Source organism: Dinoponera quadriceps, unplaced genomic scaffold, assembly GCF_001313825.1.
Source record: "Dinoponera quadriceps isolate SergipeBrazil2010 unplaced genomic scaffold, ASM131382v1 scaffold1852, whole genome shotgun sequence".
NCBI classification, from domain to species: Eukaryota; Metazoa; Arthropoda; class Insecta; order Hymenoptera; family Formicidae; genus Dinoponera; species Dinoponera quadriceps.
In genome coordinates, this window is record NW_014556131.1 from 170,934 (window position 1) to 186,579 (window position 15,646).

The 15,646-nt window shown below is 43.2% G+C and overlaps 3 protein-coding genes across 11 annotated transcripts in view; 1 reads left to right on the forward strand and 2 right to left on the reverse strand.

The window, feature by feature from the left end:
• Positions 1-1,030: 1,030 nt before the first annotated feature.
• Positions 1,031-4,032, reverse strand: LOC106746899 (MAU2 chromatid cohesion factor homolog). The gene is made up of 8 exons (XM_014624032.1): positions 3,501-4,032; positions 3,117-3,296; positions 2,769-3,047; positions 2,433-2,679; positions 2,115-2,362; positions 1,736-1,941; positions 1,352-1,554; positions 1,031-1,248 (listed from the first exon to the last, which is right to left on the reverse strand). The coding sequence occupies exons 1-8, from the start codon at positions 3,939-3,941 to the stop codon at positions 1,052-1,054; spliced, it is 2,001 nt and encodes a 666-aa protein (XP_014479518.1). The 5' UTR covers positions 3,942-4,032; the 3' UTR covers positions 1,031-1,051.
• A 315-nt stretch (positions 4,033-4,347) lies between these two features.
• Positions 4,348-7,528, forward strand: LOC106746902. The gene is made up of 3 exons (XM_014624043.1): positions 4,348-4,592; positions 5,357-5,474; positions 6,383-7,528. The coding sequence occupies exons 1-3, from the start codon at positions 4,440-4,442 to the stop codon at positions 6,571-6,573; spliced, it is 462 nt and encodes a 153-aa protein (XP_014479529.1). The 5' UTR covers positions 4,348-4,439; the 3' UTR covers positions 6,574-7,528.
• A 2,519-nt stretch (positions 7,529-10,047) lies between these two features.
• The window catches only part of LOC106746900 (transcriptional repressor p66-alpha), an 11,053-nt gene continuing 5,454 nt past the window's right edge, over positions 10,048-15,646 (reverse strand). For 3 of the 9 annotated variants that reach the window (XM_014624033.1, XM_014624035.1, XM_014624034.1), the window contains exons 2-9: positions 15,180-15,249; positions 14,531-14,817; positions 14,206-14,431; positions 13,578-13,869; positions 12,938-13,003; positions 12,076-12,509; positions 11,425-11,729; positions 10,048-10,973 (exon numbers count right to left, since the gene is read on the reverse strand). In XM_014624033.1, the coding sequence (XP_014479519.1) occupies positions 10,714-10,973; positions 11,425-11,729; positions 12,076-12,509; positions 12,938-13,003; positions 13,578-13,869; positions 14,206-14,431; positions 14,531-14,817; positions 15,180-15,229 (1,920 nt within the window). In that variant the 5' untranslated portion in view covers positions 15,230-15,249 and the 3' untranslated portion in view covers positions 10,048-10,713. The other 6 variants (XM_014624036.1, XM_014624037.1, XM_014624038.1 and 3 more) reach the window with 5 other exon arrangements.

Below are 15,646 nucleotides of genomic sequence, written 5' to 3' on the forward strand. Positions count from 1 at the left end.
CTAATAACAATTACATATTATACTTACACAGTACATACATATCGTTTTTTGTTTAATCAAAATACATATACCGAAAAACACAAATCTTAGATGTATAATAGGTAAAAAATTTGTTTTAAGCGACTCGCGCAAATTCTATCCTATCATCTTCTATCGTTCAATGAATATTCTGTTCTGCTTATGTCCACAGCCAAATTATCCATATTTTACTTTGGTCATTAAAAAACAAGCATAAAGGTAAAAAAACCAGTCAAATCCTCCTGATAATTAGATAATTTATCAAACTTTTTGCAAAAGTTTATTAGTCCTATTTTATCATGATTCGGTATATACAAGCTTTCATTTAAAAACATTCGTCCTCAATCTCCTTTCTTCCTTACTCGCGATGGAACGAAGCATTTTCAGTCACTTGTATTTTTTTTTCGAAAAAAATTTTGCACGCTTCAGTAATGCAAAATTATAAATTTAAGATAAATATGAATAATAAGAAGATAATGTATATAATATATATATATATATATATATATATATATATAATACAATTTTGTTATAATTCGGAAAAAAAATATATATATATATAAATAAAAACAGGCGTATTTGATTTGATGTGTCACATAACCAACAAGTATGTTTATATCTTCTTAAAGAGAGTGCTTAAGAAGAAATAAACAAAAAAATGTTTGAATAATTTAATTTAAAAAATATATAAACCGATGTAAACAAAACATATATCAGAGCGATCTAAGTGCATAGTCAGTTCCTGTGTTGTGCAATATAATTTAAGCAACATTGTAAACTATTATCAAAAGGAAGTGCTGCAATTAATTGCAGACATACATCCTCGCATATTGTAAACAAGTCTGGATATTATATACCCAGTATTCCAATGATGCATATTTCTCAGAATGATCGATTATCATTTGCTCGATATCCAGCTGGCGTGACGATTTCGAATTCAATTTCACTTCGATAGTAGATGAATAATACATGTAACTTCGGTAAACATTCTTGGGAAAATTTAAAGCGACACTTAAATATCATTTTACTTTTATTAGAGAATCGCTTGCGACGTGGATGGCGGTGGATTACTTGGTAACGCAGGTACCGGACCTTCCGTCCATTGAATGAGCGAGTGCGCGCTCATTTGGGTACTCTGAAAGTGGTCCTTTAAGAGAGTCTGAGAGAATGTACAATGCATTTGATACGCCTCGTTTTCGCGATTTGTGTCACCGACGAGTCCGTATAAATCTGTAACATTAATTACGTACTGTACACGGAATTGACCGGAAACGATTGAGATATGTATACGTCGTTTGTATGTGTGTATGCATATGTATGTAAATATATATACCTTTAAGAATGGCCGTAGCCCACAATTGCACATGCACATCGGGTATTTTAGAAGCTAACTGCATCGCGGGTGTGACCATGTTCATCGATTCCCTGCTGTTCCCCAACGAAAGGAATATGTGTCCAAGAAGCACGAGACTGCACGAAGTGAGTCTGTTCAGGTCTTCCGAATTTGCCATCTTCAATGTTTCTCTAAGGTATCGTCTGAAAATCATATTGAATGCACTTGTGTCGATGCGTAATTTTTTTTGGAAATTCAAATTTGCATCGTTAGTTACATCTACAGGTTCTCATCTCGAAGTAAGAATATCTTCAGAAATCTCCATTATCGCATATTTTTTTAAGAAATATAAAAAAAGAATACAAGCACTTGTAATGCACATACTTCGCTTCGTTATATCTAGCTCCGAAGAAGGCTTGGAGTCCTTGTACGTAATACGCAGCCGCCCTCAAAGAATGAGAATTCGACGGTAGGGTTTCTGGATTTATCCTTTCTAATAATGTCCCCAATTCGGCCTCCCTTTTCGTCCTGAGGTATACGATCGCCAGATTCAAGTTCGCGAAAGTCCAGAGATCCCTTTCGTGCGACGTCTATAAGGAGAGAAAGAGAGAAAAGATGAAGCAAGTTTTTTCTTTTCTTTCCAATCTCTGCCATTGGCGTGAAACACTCAGTAGTGCTACCGTTCAAATGCAAAAGATGTTAAAACTTATCGATGAAACGAACGTCGATATCAGTCAAGTGAAGATAATAATTGTGCGCTTACTCTGAGTGCAGCGGTAAATTGAGCCTCCGCAGCTTCCATACAATTCATCGACATTGCGTATAAACCTAGCAACGCGTGTAATTGAGGCCTATGGCCCTGAAGTAATCTCGGCTGTCGCCTGCAGAGCTGACAGGCCTGGGAAATCTCCGCAAGAGCCACACTTTTGTTTCCCATTACGAGTCGACACATAACTATGTGTTCCAGGAGCATCAGTTGAAACACGGACAATATGGGCTTGTTATCGACAACTGCAAAAGAATTCAATTTTACACCGAATTTTATTTAACGGTAAGAAGGCAACAAGGTGAGAAAATTTACTTTTCAACTTCTCGATCTGGGTGAGAGCCTTGTCTGTGTACTTTTGCGCCTTGTCCATGTATCCAGCTTGCATAGAATGCATAACGGTAACCAAGTAAACCAACACATAGAGATGATCTTTTGGCATCCATATAAACATATCTGCTATGTTGGCACCTGCGATAACATCATCAGACGGCCAACTAGGGGACATTATGGTCTGTATACTTTGTTGCAATTGTTTCAAACAGGGCTTCACGCTCTTCACCTATTTTACAGACAGAGAGAGAAAGAGAGTATGTATTCACATATGTTGTATATTTTGTGCTACATATATTTTTCCAAATATTTCCTTACCTGACCAGCCATGAGATAATGACAAACTTGAAGAACTAAAAAGTATACTTTCAGGTATTCTTTCTGATGCAGACTACCTTGCCAGTTCTCCACATTATGGCTCGCCAAATTCAGAAGATTATGAACCTCCGAGAACTTCTTATCTATCAGCAAGAGCATACACTTACTTAGGAGAAAGAGGATCTTGGTATAACTAGCATTGCTTATCTGGGAGTAATCGGCACCCACTCCGAGCAGGCTGCTCGCTGCGACAAAGTCTTTCTCCGATGCGTGAATTTGCTAGAAATTTACAAATTACCATACGAATGTAAAAATATCAAATTATAGGAATTCTTTTGTGGGACTCACCGCGAGTTGAAAGATAAGTCTGCAATGCCAGTAGACATTGTGCTGGGACAGCTCTATCGCTTTCCTCAATATTGGTTTACTTAGATTCGGCAGCTGCTGTTGCTCGTACAATTCCGCGGCTATACTGGCAGCTTCGAATTTCACATCATCGAAGGTATTTATGTTTTGACTTAGTCGCCACTGAAGCAATCGGTTTCAATCAGTATTCATCAATGTGACTCGATCAACGAGCTGGGTAAATTCGTTATCAACGGGGGGTGAGGTTAGAAAAATCCGAAGAGGCGGTGTGCGAGGAGAACATAAGTGAGAAATGAATGAAAAGGAGCAGAATCGATCTCGGCAGCGTTTACGCGAACGAAAGAAATCAAGAAAGGACCAACTAACCGCTTGTTCTAAGTGGGATCGCGCCAAATCGATGTTTTTCGTGTGCGTGAGCAGGATATTGCCGAGCTGAAGGTGAGTGCGCGCCTCGACACGTGGTGGCGGCTTAAAGTTGAAAACCGCCTGTAAACACTGGATGCACGATTTGATGTTGGGCGGGCTGGACGTGCGGAAATTCTCAGCCAAACCCAACAACGAGAGGTACCAAGCGTCCTGAGAAGACGCCATTTTCACATTTACGTTACTCGTCTCACTTGAATCTCGCACTGCCGCTCTACTGCTCGCACAGCGAGAAAATTCCCAGTTTCCGCGCGTGCGCGACCGTCGCGCCGCCAGAGACGTATTTAGCAGGGGCGAAACACACTCTCGGCAGACTAAAGGTTGCGACACTTTTGTTTCGCAATGCACGCCAGTGTCCAATAGAAGAATTCTCCAGGGATACATTTTCCTATTGGATACGAAACTCGTCGAAAGGAAGTTTAATTTCGGGAAAACCTGGACTCCTCTTTGGGAGGATTTTTCGATTTACTTCCCAAGAATAGGAAAATTCGTTTGGAGAAATTCACATGTTTGATTAAAACGCAATTTAGTAGTCGAAGTAGCTAAGAAAAGGAATATTTCGCAAGAAGAAACTTTTGTTTTCGTTTCTTCCAGCGATAAAGAATCGTTTTCCAAGTAGGGTTTTTTTAAACTAAAATAATTCGACAGTTTCCATTTTTTGGAGGGAATTCACATTAGAGGAAGATATAAGTGGTGCGCGCACTGTCGGGGCAGAGAAATGCGAAGAGACACTTCGGTCGGACTCGGTGTCGTTCGGCTGGCACCTGCTAGGCCCTCCCACGGACCATCTGCCAAGCAGTGGGCAGTTTTAAATCACGCGAGTTTGAGCGCGGGAGTGAGAGTTGGTCGATCCTCTCTCGTTTCTCTTCCGCAGCGTTCGCGATGCCTTCCGGTTGGTGCGTGTTCGTGTTCCTCTTCTGCCTGTCGGTACGCGGACTCGCCGGGAACGTCACCGATATCCTGGAACAAACACATGCGGAAAACGCGTTGGCGAAGCTCGTGAAAATGTTCTCCAAACCGGGCGCGTTTAAACGAGTGAGTTGGCTGATAATTCCTAAGGGAGACACTTTCACCGCTATCTCTGATTCAGCTAATCAACGAGTAACCGGGAAAATAAATTTCGGGCCACAACGGCTGTGCAGTTTTTTGTCGTCCAACGATAATCGGGAAATCGAGAAATTTCTGTCTCGGCAAAACGAAGCGAACGGAGATCACGGTGAAAGTCACATTTCGAGCGTCATTCACGCAACAGAATTTATCTGTAAGATTTTTCCTGTGGCTGAATTTAAATAACTTGTGATACCGCCCTCACTGATAGATCCTTACCCCTTCACCAGGCTTAATGTAATATTCGTCGTTCTCCATCGTTTCACGAGATAAGATTACAAGCACGGATTACGTTGCATCAGGAGAAGAATAGCGGTTATGTGGTCTCTCGAACTTGCTATTCCAAGTGGATCATTTTCGCACGTGTGATGCAACAGTCAAGTACAAGCAATCGATTACGCGTGTTGTACACGGAGAAAGTTCAGTCGCAACCGCAAATACAATGTCACACGCAACGCCCAGGAAAATTCACATCTTACTCTAAACTCGAACCTAAGCTAAAGCCCGTTTTAAACGTTTTGCCTATTTTAAACTTTCACGCGGACGTAGAGAGAGTTAGAAAGAAGAAGAAAAAACCTGGATTTATCCAGTTATTTATTTATGTTGAGATATTTTATTTATTTAAATGTCTTTTAGACGCTTGTGCTGTCCAAGTGGGAACTTTAAACCCATTTCTATCGTCTCGTTCGCAGATCGATGCGATTCTCGGCGAGAATTTCATCGAGACGTCCTTCACGAGCTGTCCCACGGGCGAAGAAGGCCTGGAGTGCCGAAGGGCGGAGGCTCGCCGATCGGCCGACTGTCCGCGAGGTAATCCCCGCGTTACAACGAAGCTACGGATCGAGCGCTGTTGCGAAAAACGCATCGCGCTTTGACAATAGAGATTGCTGACCTTGGCAATAGCCGCTCCCAGATGACTCGCGGCGTTTAACTGCAGAATGCAACGTATTAATGTCAGGCGATGCGCACGCTTTTACATTTATCGCGCGCGTTTCTTTTTTCTTTTCCAAGTCGTCTTGACAAGTAAAATGGCTGTGATGCGTACGTGTGTTGCAATCTGCGTGACACGCAACACAACGACAGGAGAAAGTATTACAGCGAGAGAGTACCGAGAAGCAAATTGCTCACATGTCGATTTCTAGTGGAACGTCTGAACATTATTCTCTTGAAAGCGTATGTTACTGGTGGTAATGTAAACGCGCGAGAAACTCTTAAGCCCGTTGACACCTCCAACAATTACTCTATGACTAACTTATACTGTGACTAAATTATGCAGCACAGACGTCCCAATGAGGAGATGCCCCTATATCCTAAATTGTCCTTCGGATAAAGTTTGAATAATATTTTAATGCCTATATATAAACACAGGGAAAAAAGAATCTCAGTTCCTGCAATAGAAAGAACAGATGAAAACTCGAGAACATTCGTGTGAACATTCAACTACATTAAAACCCGGTTAAGACAACCGATCGACTGTGTGAGTAAGAATCTCCCACAGAAGTCTTTCCGTTCCGAGTTCTCTCATCTGGATCGCAGGCAACAGACGATTTAATTATACTAACGAAGTCAGTTCTTTTTTCCGCGCATTAGTCAAAGGCATTTTTCCATATTACAGAAGCTTCATAATCCAAAATAACGTTAATAGCATATTAATTACAAACATATAGTTTCCAAAAGAGAAGAATCGGATCGCGTCTCTTACATAAACCCCATTGCAGGTGACTGCTTCTGCAACAACTGCGCCGTCGTCGGGCCGGATTTGTGGGCTTCCTGTTGCCGCGAGAGCCTTAGATGTTGCTCTCATCTCGCGGCGGCCTGCCGGACGTGCGATCACCCGACGCTGTATCCGTTCTGTGCCAAGCACTTCAAAAAATGCCTGGCGCAGTACAACGAGAAGAAGCAGAATTAGCGGGCCGGATCGAGAACTCGACTGTGATAATCGGTTTGCCAAAATGTTGGTTCACCACGACCGATGATAATGTTACGAAAGCACCTGTATCGCCGTCGATCCCAAAGACGGACTTGGGAGGAGATGAGAGCATTTTCTCTGATTACACGCGCACAGGAAGGAAAATTACATTCCTCATTATTTCATTGAATTATCATATCATTGTTATTAAGGGGAAATCATTTATTCCTGTTTCTCATTCTCGAAATCTAATGGTGACTCTCATCAAACTCTGATCAGGTTGATGGATAATAATTGCCAACATCAATTTCCGGTTCTAAGTTGTCGTTCAATAATAATTGAAAAATGAATCTCCATTTATGTTAGTCAGACAGAGCGGATAATATATGACTGACAAGTTTAATCGAAGTTTGGTGAAAGTCAATCTAAAGCTTACGTACGCTTAGGTCCGTGTTAATTGTAGTCGTTACATGAAACTCGTCCCACGTGAGACATGCAGATTTGAATTTAATTCGATTTGAGTTTCTTTTTACCTGTTTTTTACGCCTAAGGCAAGTTTCAAATAATAACTGTCGATACGGATGTTGAACATATATCTATCTCGAGATTGTTTAAATGTGAATTTTTATTCGATCTATTCAAAATTTTGAAACAGTAGGATAGACGGTTTTCGTCTTCCTAAACTGGACAAATGTCGCACTGTACGATCGTCTTCTACTGTCAGGGTTTAATTGTAACCACGCCAACAAATGCAATCAGCAGCGTCTTTTATAACGAAGCAAATCTACGAGCGTATAAGTTCGTACTAATATTTTATTTCATTTTTCTTATATCGACAAAATACCGGATGACTGACGAAACCTATCGACAAAAATCTCGCTGATGCATTTTAGATGCGTGTAACGAAAATGTTGATTACTCACAAAAGATAAATAAACATCACCTCTTAATACAATCATTGATAAGCTTTATTCATATAGTTTCCAGAGTATTCGGTAATCTTGTATTTATCCACTAATTCTATAAATCGTAGGGACAGAGCTGGTTCGTTTAGATAGACACTTCATGATCAATGTACGAATTTTGGCAAAGAACATATACGCAACAGTTTCTCGTCGTGACGAAATGAAAGGGAGAAATGTGCGCGTGTCACGGTACTGTCTTCTGAATGCGTCGAGTGTCCGTTCCAAAGCTTCGACAGTTTTTTTTTTTTTGATGATAAAAACGTTCGTGTCCCTGTGGAGTGCGCGCGCGGCCAGTCAAATAGTTTTTCCGTATTTGTTTCTTCTTTTCTCCTTTCCTAAAAACGTCTCGAAATTCTACAATTCCGCTAAATTTTGTTCGCCATGTCTGTCGTGCAGCGAAATGGGGCCGTTTTCGTGTTCTTTTTTTTCTTCAGGGTATAAAATTCTCCCACACATACGAGAGAGAGAGAAAGAGAGAGAGAGAGAGTACGCTTAATCGCTAACAGCACCACACAAAGATGTGAAAGACGAGGTTAGAACCAAAAAGAAAAAGGATAAGAGGAAACGTGTTTATTCATTTTTTTCCCATGAAAAACGAAACGCAATCTAATTACCGAATAAGACGCAGTTGATTTGTGTTAATGACGACGATAATAATAATAATAATAATAATAATTTGCTCTCAATCGGATCGACATAGATTGAACTCTGAGAGTCGTATGACACACTTGCGTCATGTTGAGAGAGGGAGAGAGAATTTCGAAGAGGAAGAGAAAGCACCGAGAGTGTATCGCCGTTTATACAGCCGTGAGTGAGGAGGAGAGAAAGTCAAAATTAAAAAAAATAAAAAACGGAAGTCCCCAAAAAAAAAAGATTCGATTCTTTCCTATTATTTGAGAGATCGTTAAACGTTGGTAGTAGTGCCCCGATGATCGGTAATTAGTCGACATTATTATTCTGTTTTCTCTTACACAAAAAACACAGATCTTGATCTATTATGCGATCGTAGACTTATTACGGTGTACATGTATATCAAGTACGAGTTCAAAATCTATCACGTAGTACAAAGAGATAATTATGCTATTTTAGTTTATTAAGTTGTATCTCATATACCAAGAAATATCAAGACTACAGTACTATATATTTTAATTGATTCGGAAATGTATGATCAAGATCGGTTAGCCCAGAATCAATAAAATCAGACTATTAGTGGAGAGAGAGAGAGAGAGAGGGGGGNGTAATTAATAGTATTGCTGAGACAAGTGCCGGATATCTTTAACTCGTTTAAGTGCAGACTTTTTTTTCCAGAGGACGTTGTAAAAATTCGGCGGCGGCGGTAGCGGCGCCGTGGTTCGCAACGATTCGAGAGAACCTCGATTACCTTCTAGTAAACTTTTTGAATACTTTTACATTGAAAGTGACATTAAATCAATCGCGTCGCGTTAACTCGAATCCCAATTGACCACTACCGTCGTTGGTCTCGCGAGTTAACGCCGAAAAGTCCGAGGTCGTCGAGTCGCGCGTGCGCACGTCGATGCCCGAATCGCGACCAAATCCGATACACGCGAGCTATACGCGAATTGGTGTGTGTGTGTGCGTGTGTTGTTTGTGTGTGTGTGTGAACAATTCGTATTGTTTTGTGCGCGAATGACACTCGTGTCACTCCATTAGAAATTCGCCGATATATGCTTCCACCGTGTATCGAGAGGGGGAAAAAGAGAAAGATAGATAGATAGAGAAAGAGAAAAAGATTGCTATATCACTCCCGCATTTCGCTTTCTTGCTAATTACTAACACACGCACGCGTAAACGCACTCATGTACGCGTACCACACACATACACACGCACACTCACATACATGCACACACAATCTTACAAAGATCATCATCCTTCATCTCCTTACGTAAACTACGCAATTCTATGTTGCGGGAAATTTTTCTCTTAAAAATACAATTCGAAAAAAATAAAAGAGATATACACATAGTACAGGTACTGCCGGGTGGTCGCAAAAAACACGTTGAAACCAGCGGCAAAGATCGGCTTAACCACTTAACGAGAGCCCTAGAAAAGAAGATTCTTTCACCATCCACTTCGTCACGTTCGCGTCGCACTCGTCTCTCCTCCTCCTTCTTCCTCCCCCTCCCGCCCTCCTCGCTCCACCGCGATCACACAGCTATTTTATCGTTAAATTAATCGATTCGTAGTCGTGTTTCAACACTTATTATCCGGTTTAGTTAGTGCCTTGTAGATATTTATTTGGTTCTTTATATTTTTATATCGTATAATATAATTATATAATTCAAACGATTGTTCTCTTCTCGTTTAGATAGTCGTACCCAAGTTATTAATATACTTGTAGACACGACTCGATTATCATTTACGTTTATTTGCTATTTCGGTGGACAATGAGGAGAAACAATAATGCATACACAGGTTAATTACGAAGAAGGAAGAAAACGTACGACAATTCCCATGGAGAAGTTCTGTCGATATATCCCCCCCCCCCCCCCCNCCCCCCTCCATTCTCTGGAGAAGAATAATCGAGCATACGCGGTCGATTAATCTTTTTTTCCTTTCTTTTAAACGACGCATACGTACACGAACTAATTACCGCGTTAAGTCATTCGGTGACTGAAATAAAACCTTAACTCCTTTGGACATAACGATAAAGTCTCGCATGCGCGCGCGCGCGCGCGCGCACGCACGCGCACACACACACACACACACACGCATACACATACACACGCGCAAACACACACACACACACACACACACACACACACACATGTGAATTGACATATATTCACAACGATTAATCACTCTTTTCACAATACTATACGAAGTCATTTCTCGAACGTGTATCAATTTGAGCTTCAACACCTCGACGCCAATATCGTCGATATCGATTGGCGTAAGTCATTTTAAAATGTTCATTAGGTGCACAGAGAGAGAGAAAAAAAAAAAAAGAGAGTGAGTGCGAGAGAGCCGTGGCCAATCGCACGACACTCCGAGAGAGAGAGAGAGAGAGAGAGAAAGAGATATATAGAGAATCTCCCCTCTTCAATAGATATACATAACAAAGGAGAGCAGGAGAGTCTCTGTATTTCGTTACCACACGTGCGCGCAGCGACATCCGGACGCGCGTTTAACTGTTCGTTCTCTTAAATGCGTCCGGTTACGTCTTCCAGTTGTGCGGATGAGCCCTTGGCGGTGCTTGGTTGCCTTGCGCCTGAGATGCCTGCGACGGTATCATGTCAAGCAGATACTGACGTTGAAGATCCGCCGCTTGTCGCTGTAACTCGACGAGGCCCTTGCCACCGGCAGCCTGCGCCATCGCCAATTGATACGGATACAATATGGAGGTGAACGGCGGCATCATGTGAGCGGGGAGAGGCTGATGCGGCGGTATACCCGGCACCGGGTTTTTCGCCAATTCTGAAACAGCACGTCGACGCTATCGGGGAATTCACTTCTCGCGACTAGCTCGTCGATTGCGACCGGCCGGCTGACATCGTTAACCCGTTTAATTCTGCAAATCGATATCCTCTCGAAATTAAGGCTCCCGCTACCTCCACGCAGCCATCTTGATTAATGGCGTCAGAAACGTGAGGAAACGCGTGCGGAAAAAAAGAGTGACATATAAAACGAACGAAATCAACAAACGTCAAAATATAAGTCTAGAGTTCGAATCAAGTATAAATGACCCCGAAATAAATTAAGGGATACGTTTAGCAACAGTGTGTTGTTACGAGAATAAGTTTGAAGCCTTGTGTACGATAAAATTTTACTTAACATTTTCCATTCTTACTTTTTCACACGTGAAATCATCCTAATATTACGCTAATTGCTTTTGCACTCCTATAACTTGAATCATAGCTTTGCTCACCTCGTAGCAACTGTTGTTGCAGAGCCGCTGCGGCTGCTGCGTGATGCGGGCTGAATTTTCCGCTTTCAGCCAGCTTCACCAGGGGATGCTCCTGCAACTTTGGCGCCGGCGGTGTTGGCGTCAACGTCGGTGCCGGTGGTACCTGCGGTAGAGGCGCAGGTGGTGTGGCTACTCTTCTCGTGGGAGTGGCTGCCTTAGGAACTGGTTTCGGAGCAGGAGGATCCGGGCTCGGACACGCCGCTTGTGCTAGCCTTTGCTCGATCTCTTGTTCCTGCTGCAGCGCTTTCACGAAAGCAGTCTTTAATCTGCAACACACCGTCCATCAGACTAGAATCTGGGTAATGTTCTAAATATACGTCTGAATATATTTAGATTCTAGATACATTTCATAATTAATGACACAGAATGCTATTCTTTTTCGGATCGGATGAAACTTGAAAATAAGTAAACAAAATTGCTAAATGGATTTTACGTTAATTCGGCTGATGCACATTTCTATCAACCTGCATTTGAATTTTAACCTGAGTTGCCTGAGTTAACCCGAGACTTTGTCTGAAGAATTTAAACTTGATTTAAAGATTCGCGTTGATAAAAACGGATACAAAATGCACACGATCATTATATGTTAATAATATATATGCAAAAACTCACCGATTGGTGTGCTCCGCTTTCAGGGCCTTCTTAACGTTAGTCGTTACGCAGTGCTCGCATATGACTCTCGGGTCACGACCTGCTGCGGGCCGTTGGAAGGTCGCGTGTTGCCCTCTGGGACTGTCCTTATTACCGCCGGGCAAAGGTTTCTCCCATTTCCATACAGGTGTAAAGTCTGTCTTGCATTGTGAACACTCGAACGGCTCGGGAGGCGGCGGTATGGCCGGCTCCTTCGTGATAAAGTCGACCACGTGCTCCAGGCCGACCAAATATATGAACTCCGTATTGGAAGGGTTCGGTACGAAATGCATCTCTGGCGGCGGCGGTTTCGGCGGCGGTATTTGCAGCAGTGTCTTCTCGAGCTGCTTCCTTAAGGCTAATTTGGCGGCTGCTTGACGTTGAGCGGGTGTCTGATTATCCTCCCGTGGTCGTTCCTGAATTCGTCGAAAATATCAGAATATATCTCAAACTTATTCTACATTAGCTAGGCCCGTAACAATAGAGAGAACAAGTGTACCGATTTATAATTTAACCAATTAACGTAAGAATCTTGTAATTTGTGCCGTTTAAACAAAACCGTCTCTCGTTATCACAAGTTCGGTTACGTTGCGTGTTAATTGGTAATGTGTATGCATCGAAGGAGGATAATAAACAAGTACTGTTTCCTTACATATTTTACACATTGTTAAAATGAAAAAAACTGTTAAGGATGTGAATAAAATGAAGACAAAGTTCAAACGGAATTGAAATAAGTCACCGAGCCTGCTTGATAATCAACGTAACGATAGCAAAAAATTGATTAATATGCCGTGAATATGCGGACAGAAAGATATTGCATATTGATCGACGAGCGAGTATATACCTGTTCTGAATTCACAGGCGTGCTTAAGGATGCGGTGGTTTTATTTTCCTGCGATCCAACAAGCAGCTTTGTGTTCAGGGAAACACAGTAATGAGTAATACACATGTATGTTGCTTATGATTAAAGAATTATTTGAAACTTTCACCGCTACTCGCAATGCCGGCAGAGTGTTGCATATTAGCGGTGAAAGCGTTCGTATGTACAACATGTCTCTTTAAAAATCCATAGATTAAGAATACCCTATGGTATATGACTTTATTAACCCTTTCATGATCGAATTGTCTCGCTTTCAAATAAAATAAATTTTCAAGGTAATAATTCTCAGGTAAAGAAGAATACAGCCGAGATAACAGTCTGATATGCGATTTTTATGTAATACCCGACGATAACAAGCAATTATCTTGAGAGTTGAAATATACTTTCTTTTGTTTTCAGCCAATGATAAAAGAACAAGTGCTCTGATGATATATATATATATATATATATAATTTGTATCGAGACTGAAGTTTTTAAAATGAAGGCATTCGGCGTCTAAAGGGTTAATAATCCAAGACAAGAGCCTGGATGGGTCAGAGTAGAAACTTATATAGAAGAAAAGGAGAGAAAAAGGGAAGAAATGATGACATGTGATCTACTATACCTTACTTACTTGATGTGCGGGAGCTGGCGTCGGATCCTTCGTGGATCTTTCCGTTCTATCCGCCGGCGCATGATAACTCGACACATTCGGCGTCGTGCTGGGCGGCCTGCCCCTGGGATGAGGTGGTTGCGGTATCACCATGTTCGGCGGTATTCCCGTACTCGAGATGGTCGCGTTTCTACCTGCTGTCGGCGGCAACACCATGCCCGGTGGCGGAGCGTGCAAGCTACTGCTTCTGCTCGGCGCCGGTTGGCCCCTCAGCAACGGAGGAGGCGCTTTGCTCGTTCTGTGACTAAGAGACGACACTTTCGTTGCAGTTTAACGTGCGACGGTGTGCGTAAAAAATCACGGGTGAGAGAGACATTACGGCAGTAAGGGGCGCCTTTCGCATACAAATTGCACAAGACGCAAACTTGAGCCGAAGGGAACGGGATATTGTTTTAGGTTTGTGTACTCTGGAAGATAGAACTGACGGGGTAAATCTGATATCGTAGGCAGAAGTAACTAGGACTCGATTACTTACTCGATCCTAATTGCGCAGTTACTTCTATCTTCTTCCGGAGCAAATCTAAAGCAATATTCTGACTGGTTCTCCGAAATATGTTTTCATCTCAAGTCGATCGGTTACCTGTGAGGCGCTTGCTGCACCGCCGTCACTTGCGGCGGCAATTTGCTAGGGGCCTTCGGCACCGCGATGTTCTCCTTCAGCTGTTGCGACTGGCGCAACTTCTTCAACAGCACCAGTTTCATCTCCTCGGACTTGAGCTCCTCCTTCAGCTTCCTGAGCATTCTCTCGCGTTCGGCCAACTCGTCGCTCGACAGTTCCTTGATAGGCAGCAGAGGGGGCAGCTCGCCTAGTTTTTGCGAGTCGTCAGTGCGAGTGATAAGGGAACACTTGAGAAGCGAAAACCCGTACATATTATCGTCGAAATAAAGAGAACGTCGCGACAAACCTTCCTCACTGTCGGACGCGTTCCCATTTAGGTATCCATTTATCCTGGGCTCATCGGGACTCTCCGCATAGCTCCTCTCTATCCTGGGTCTGAGGCTGCGCCGGGTCTTACGATCCTCTCCCGATTTGGGCGCCAGGATGCCGCGCGCTGCGTTCTGTATGTTACGAGCCTCCGGCATGTTGTTCTCGAGATTAGGGCTGGTGGAGATGTGAATGCCTAAATCTAACGGCACCGCCGCGTCCCCGGAATTCACAGAAACAGATGGAGAACTGCGTCTGCCACTGCTGCTAAAAAAATACGCAGGATCGTGGAAAATTAAAAGCCGGTGGCGGCTGACGAGAAAAGCTATCATCATCTCGCGGCACACAGGCGTCATTCATGCGTGCCAAAGCGGTAACAACCTATTTCTCTGTCCATCACGGAGAACGCGATAACGAACGATACCGATAAGGAATTCGCTCGCGGATAAAAGGCGACGCTTATCTCGTTAATTACCATTGCGCGTTCTACTTCTACAAGCGCGCGCGTAATTTCGAGCGGAATTACTCGAAGGTGAGATCGCGGACCGAACGCCGGAAAAAAACGAGCCGCGCGAGCAGCAGCTGTTGAACCCGATTAACCTCAAACATGGCGCAAAGCGCACTTTTACCTGACACTCAGATCCACCACCGCATCCCCGTCCAGATCCATGGCCTCCATTCTTTCGGGCGATGATCACTCTGCAATCACAAGGCACACACGGGATCAACAGGCGCGGGGAGTCATCGTCTCGTTCAAACGCGCGCGCGCCAAGCCGACGAAAAAGCTATAACGTGACGGTTGCGCGCCGCTCAGAGGCGGCGCGGTCGCCGAATATTCCACCAACTGGCTTGTCAAATTTCTCCTGCGTGTAACGCGCGCTCCTTATTATAGATGGTCTCTTTCTCTCTAACGAACGACGCCCGGCTTCGTCTCTCTCGTGCGCGCGATTATTCACGGTTGCCCGGCGCGAGAAGCGGTGAACGCGACATCTCGGAAGTCCGATGAGACGCAAACGAAACAGCCCGCCGACGCAACGCGTGCGGAATCGAAGAGTATCCTCGACGGAAGACGCCACTGAAATGAATGGCGGGAGGG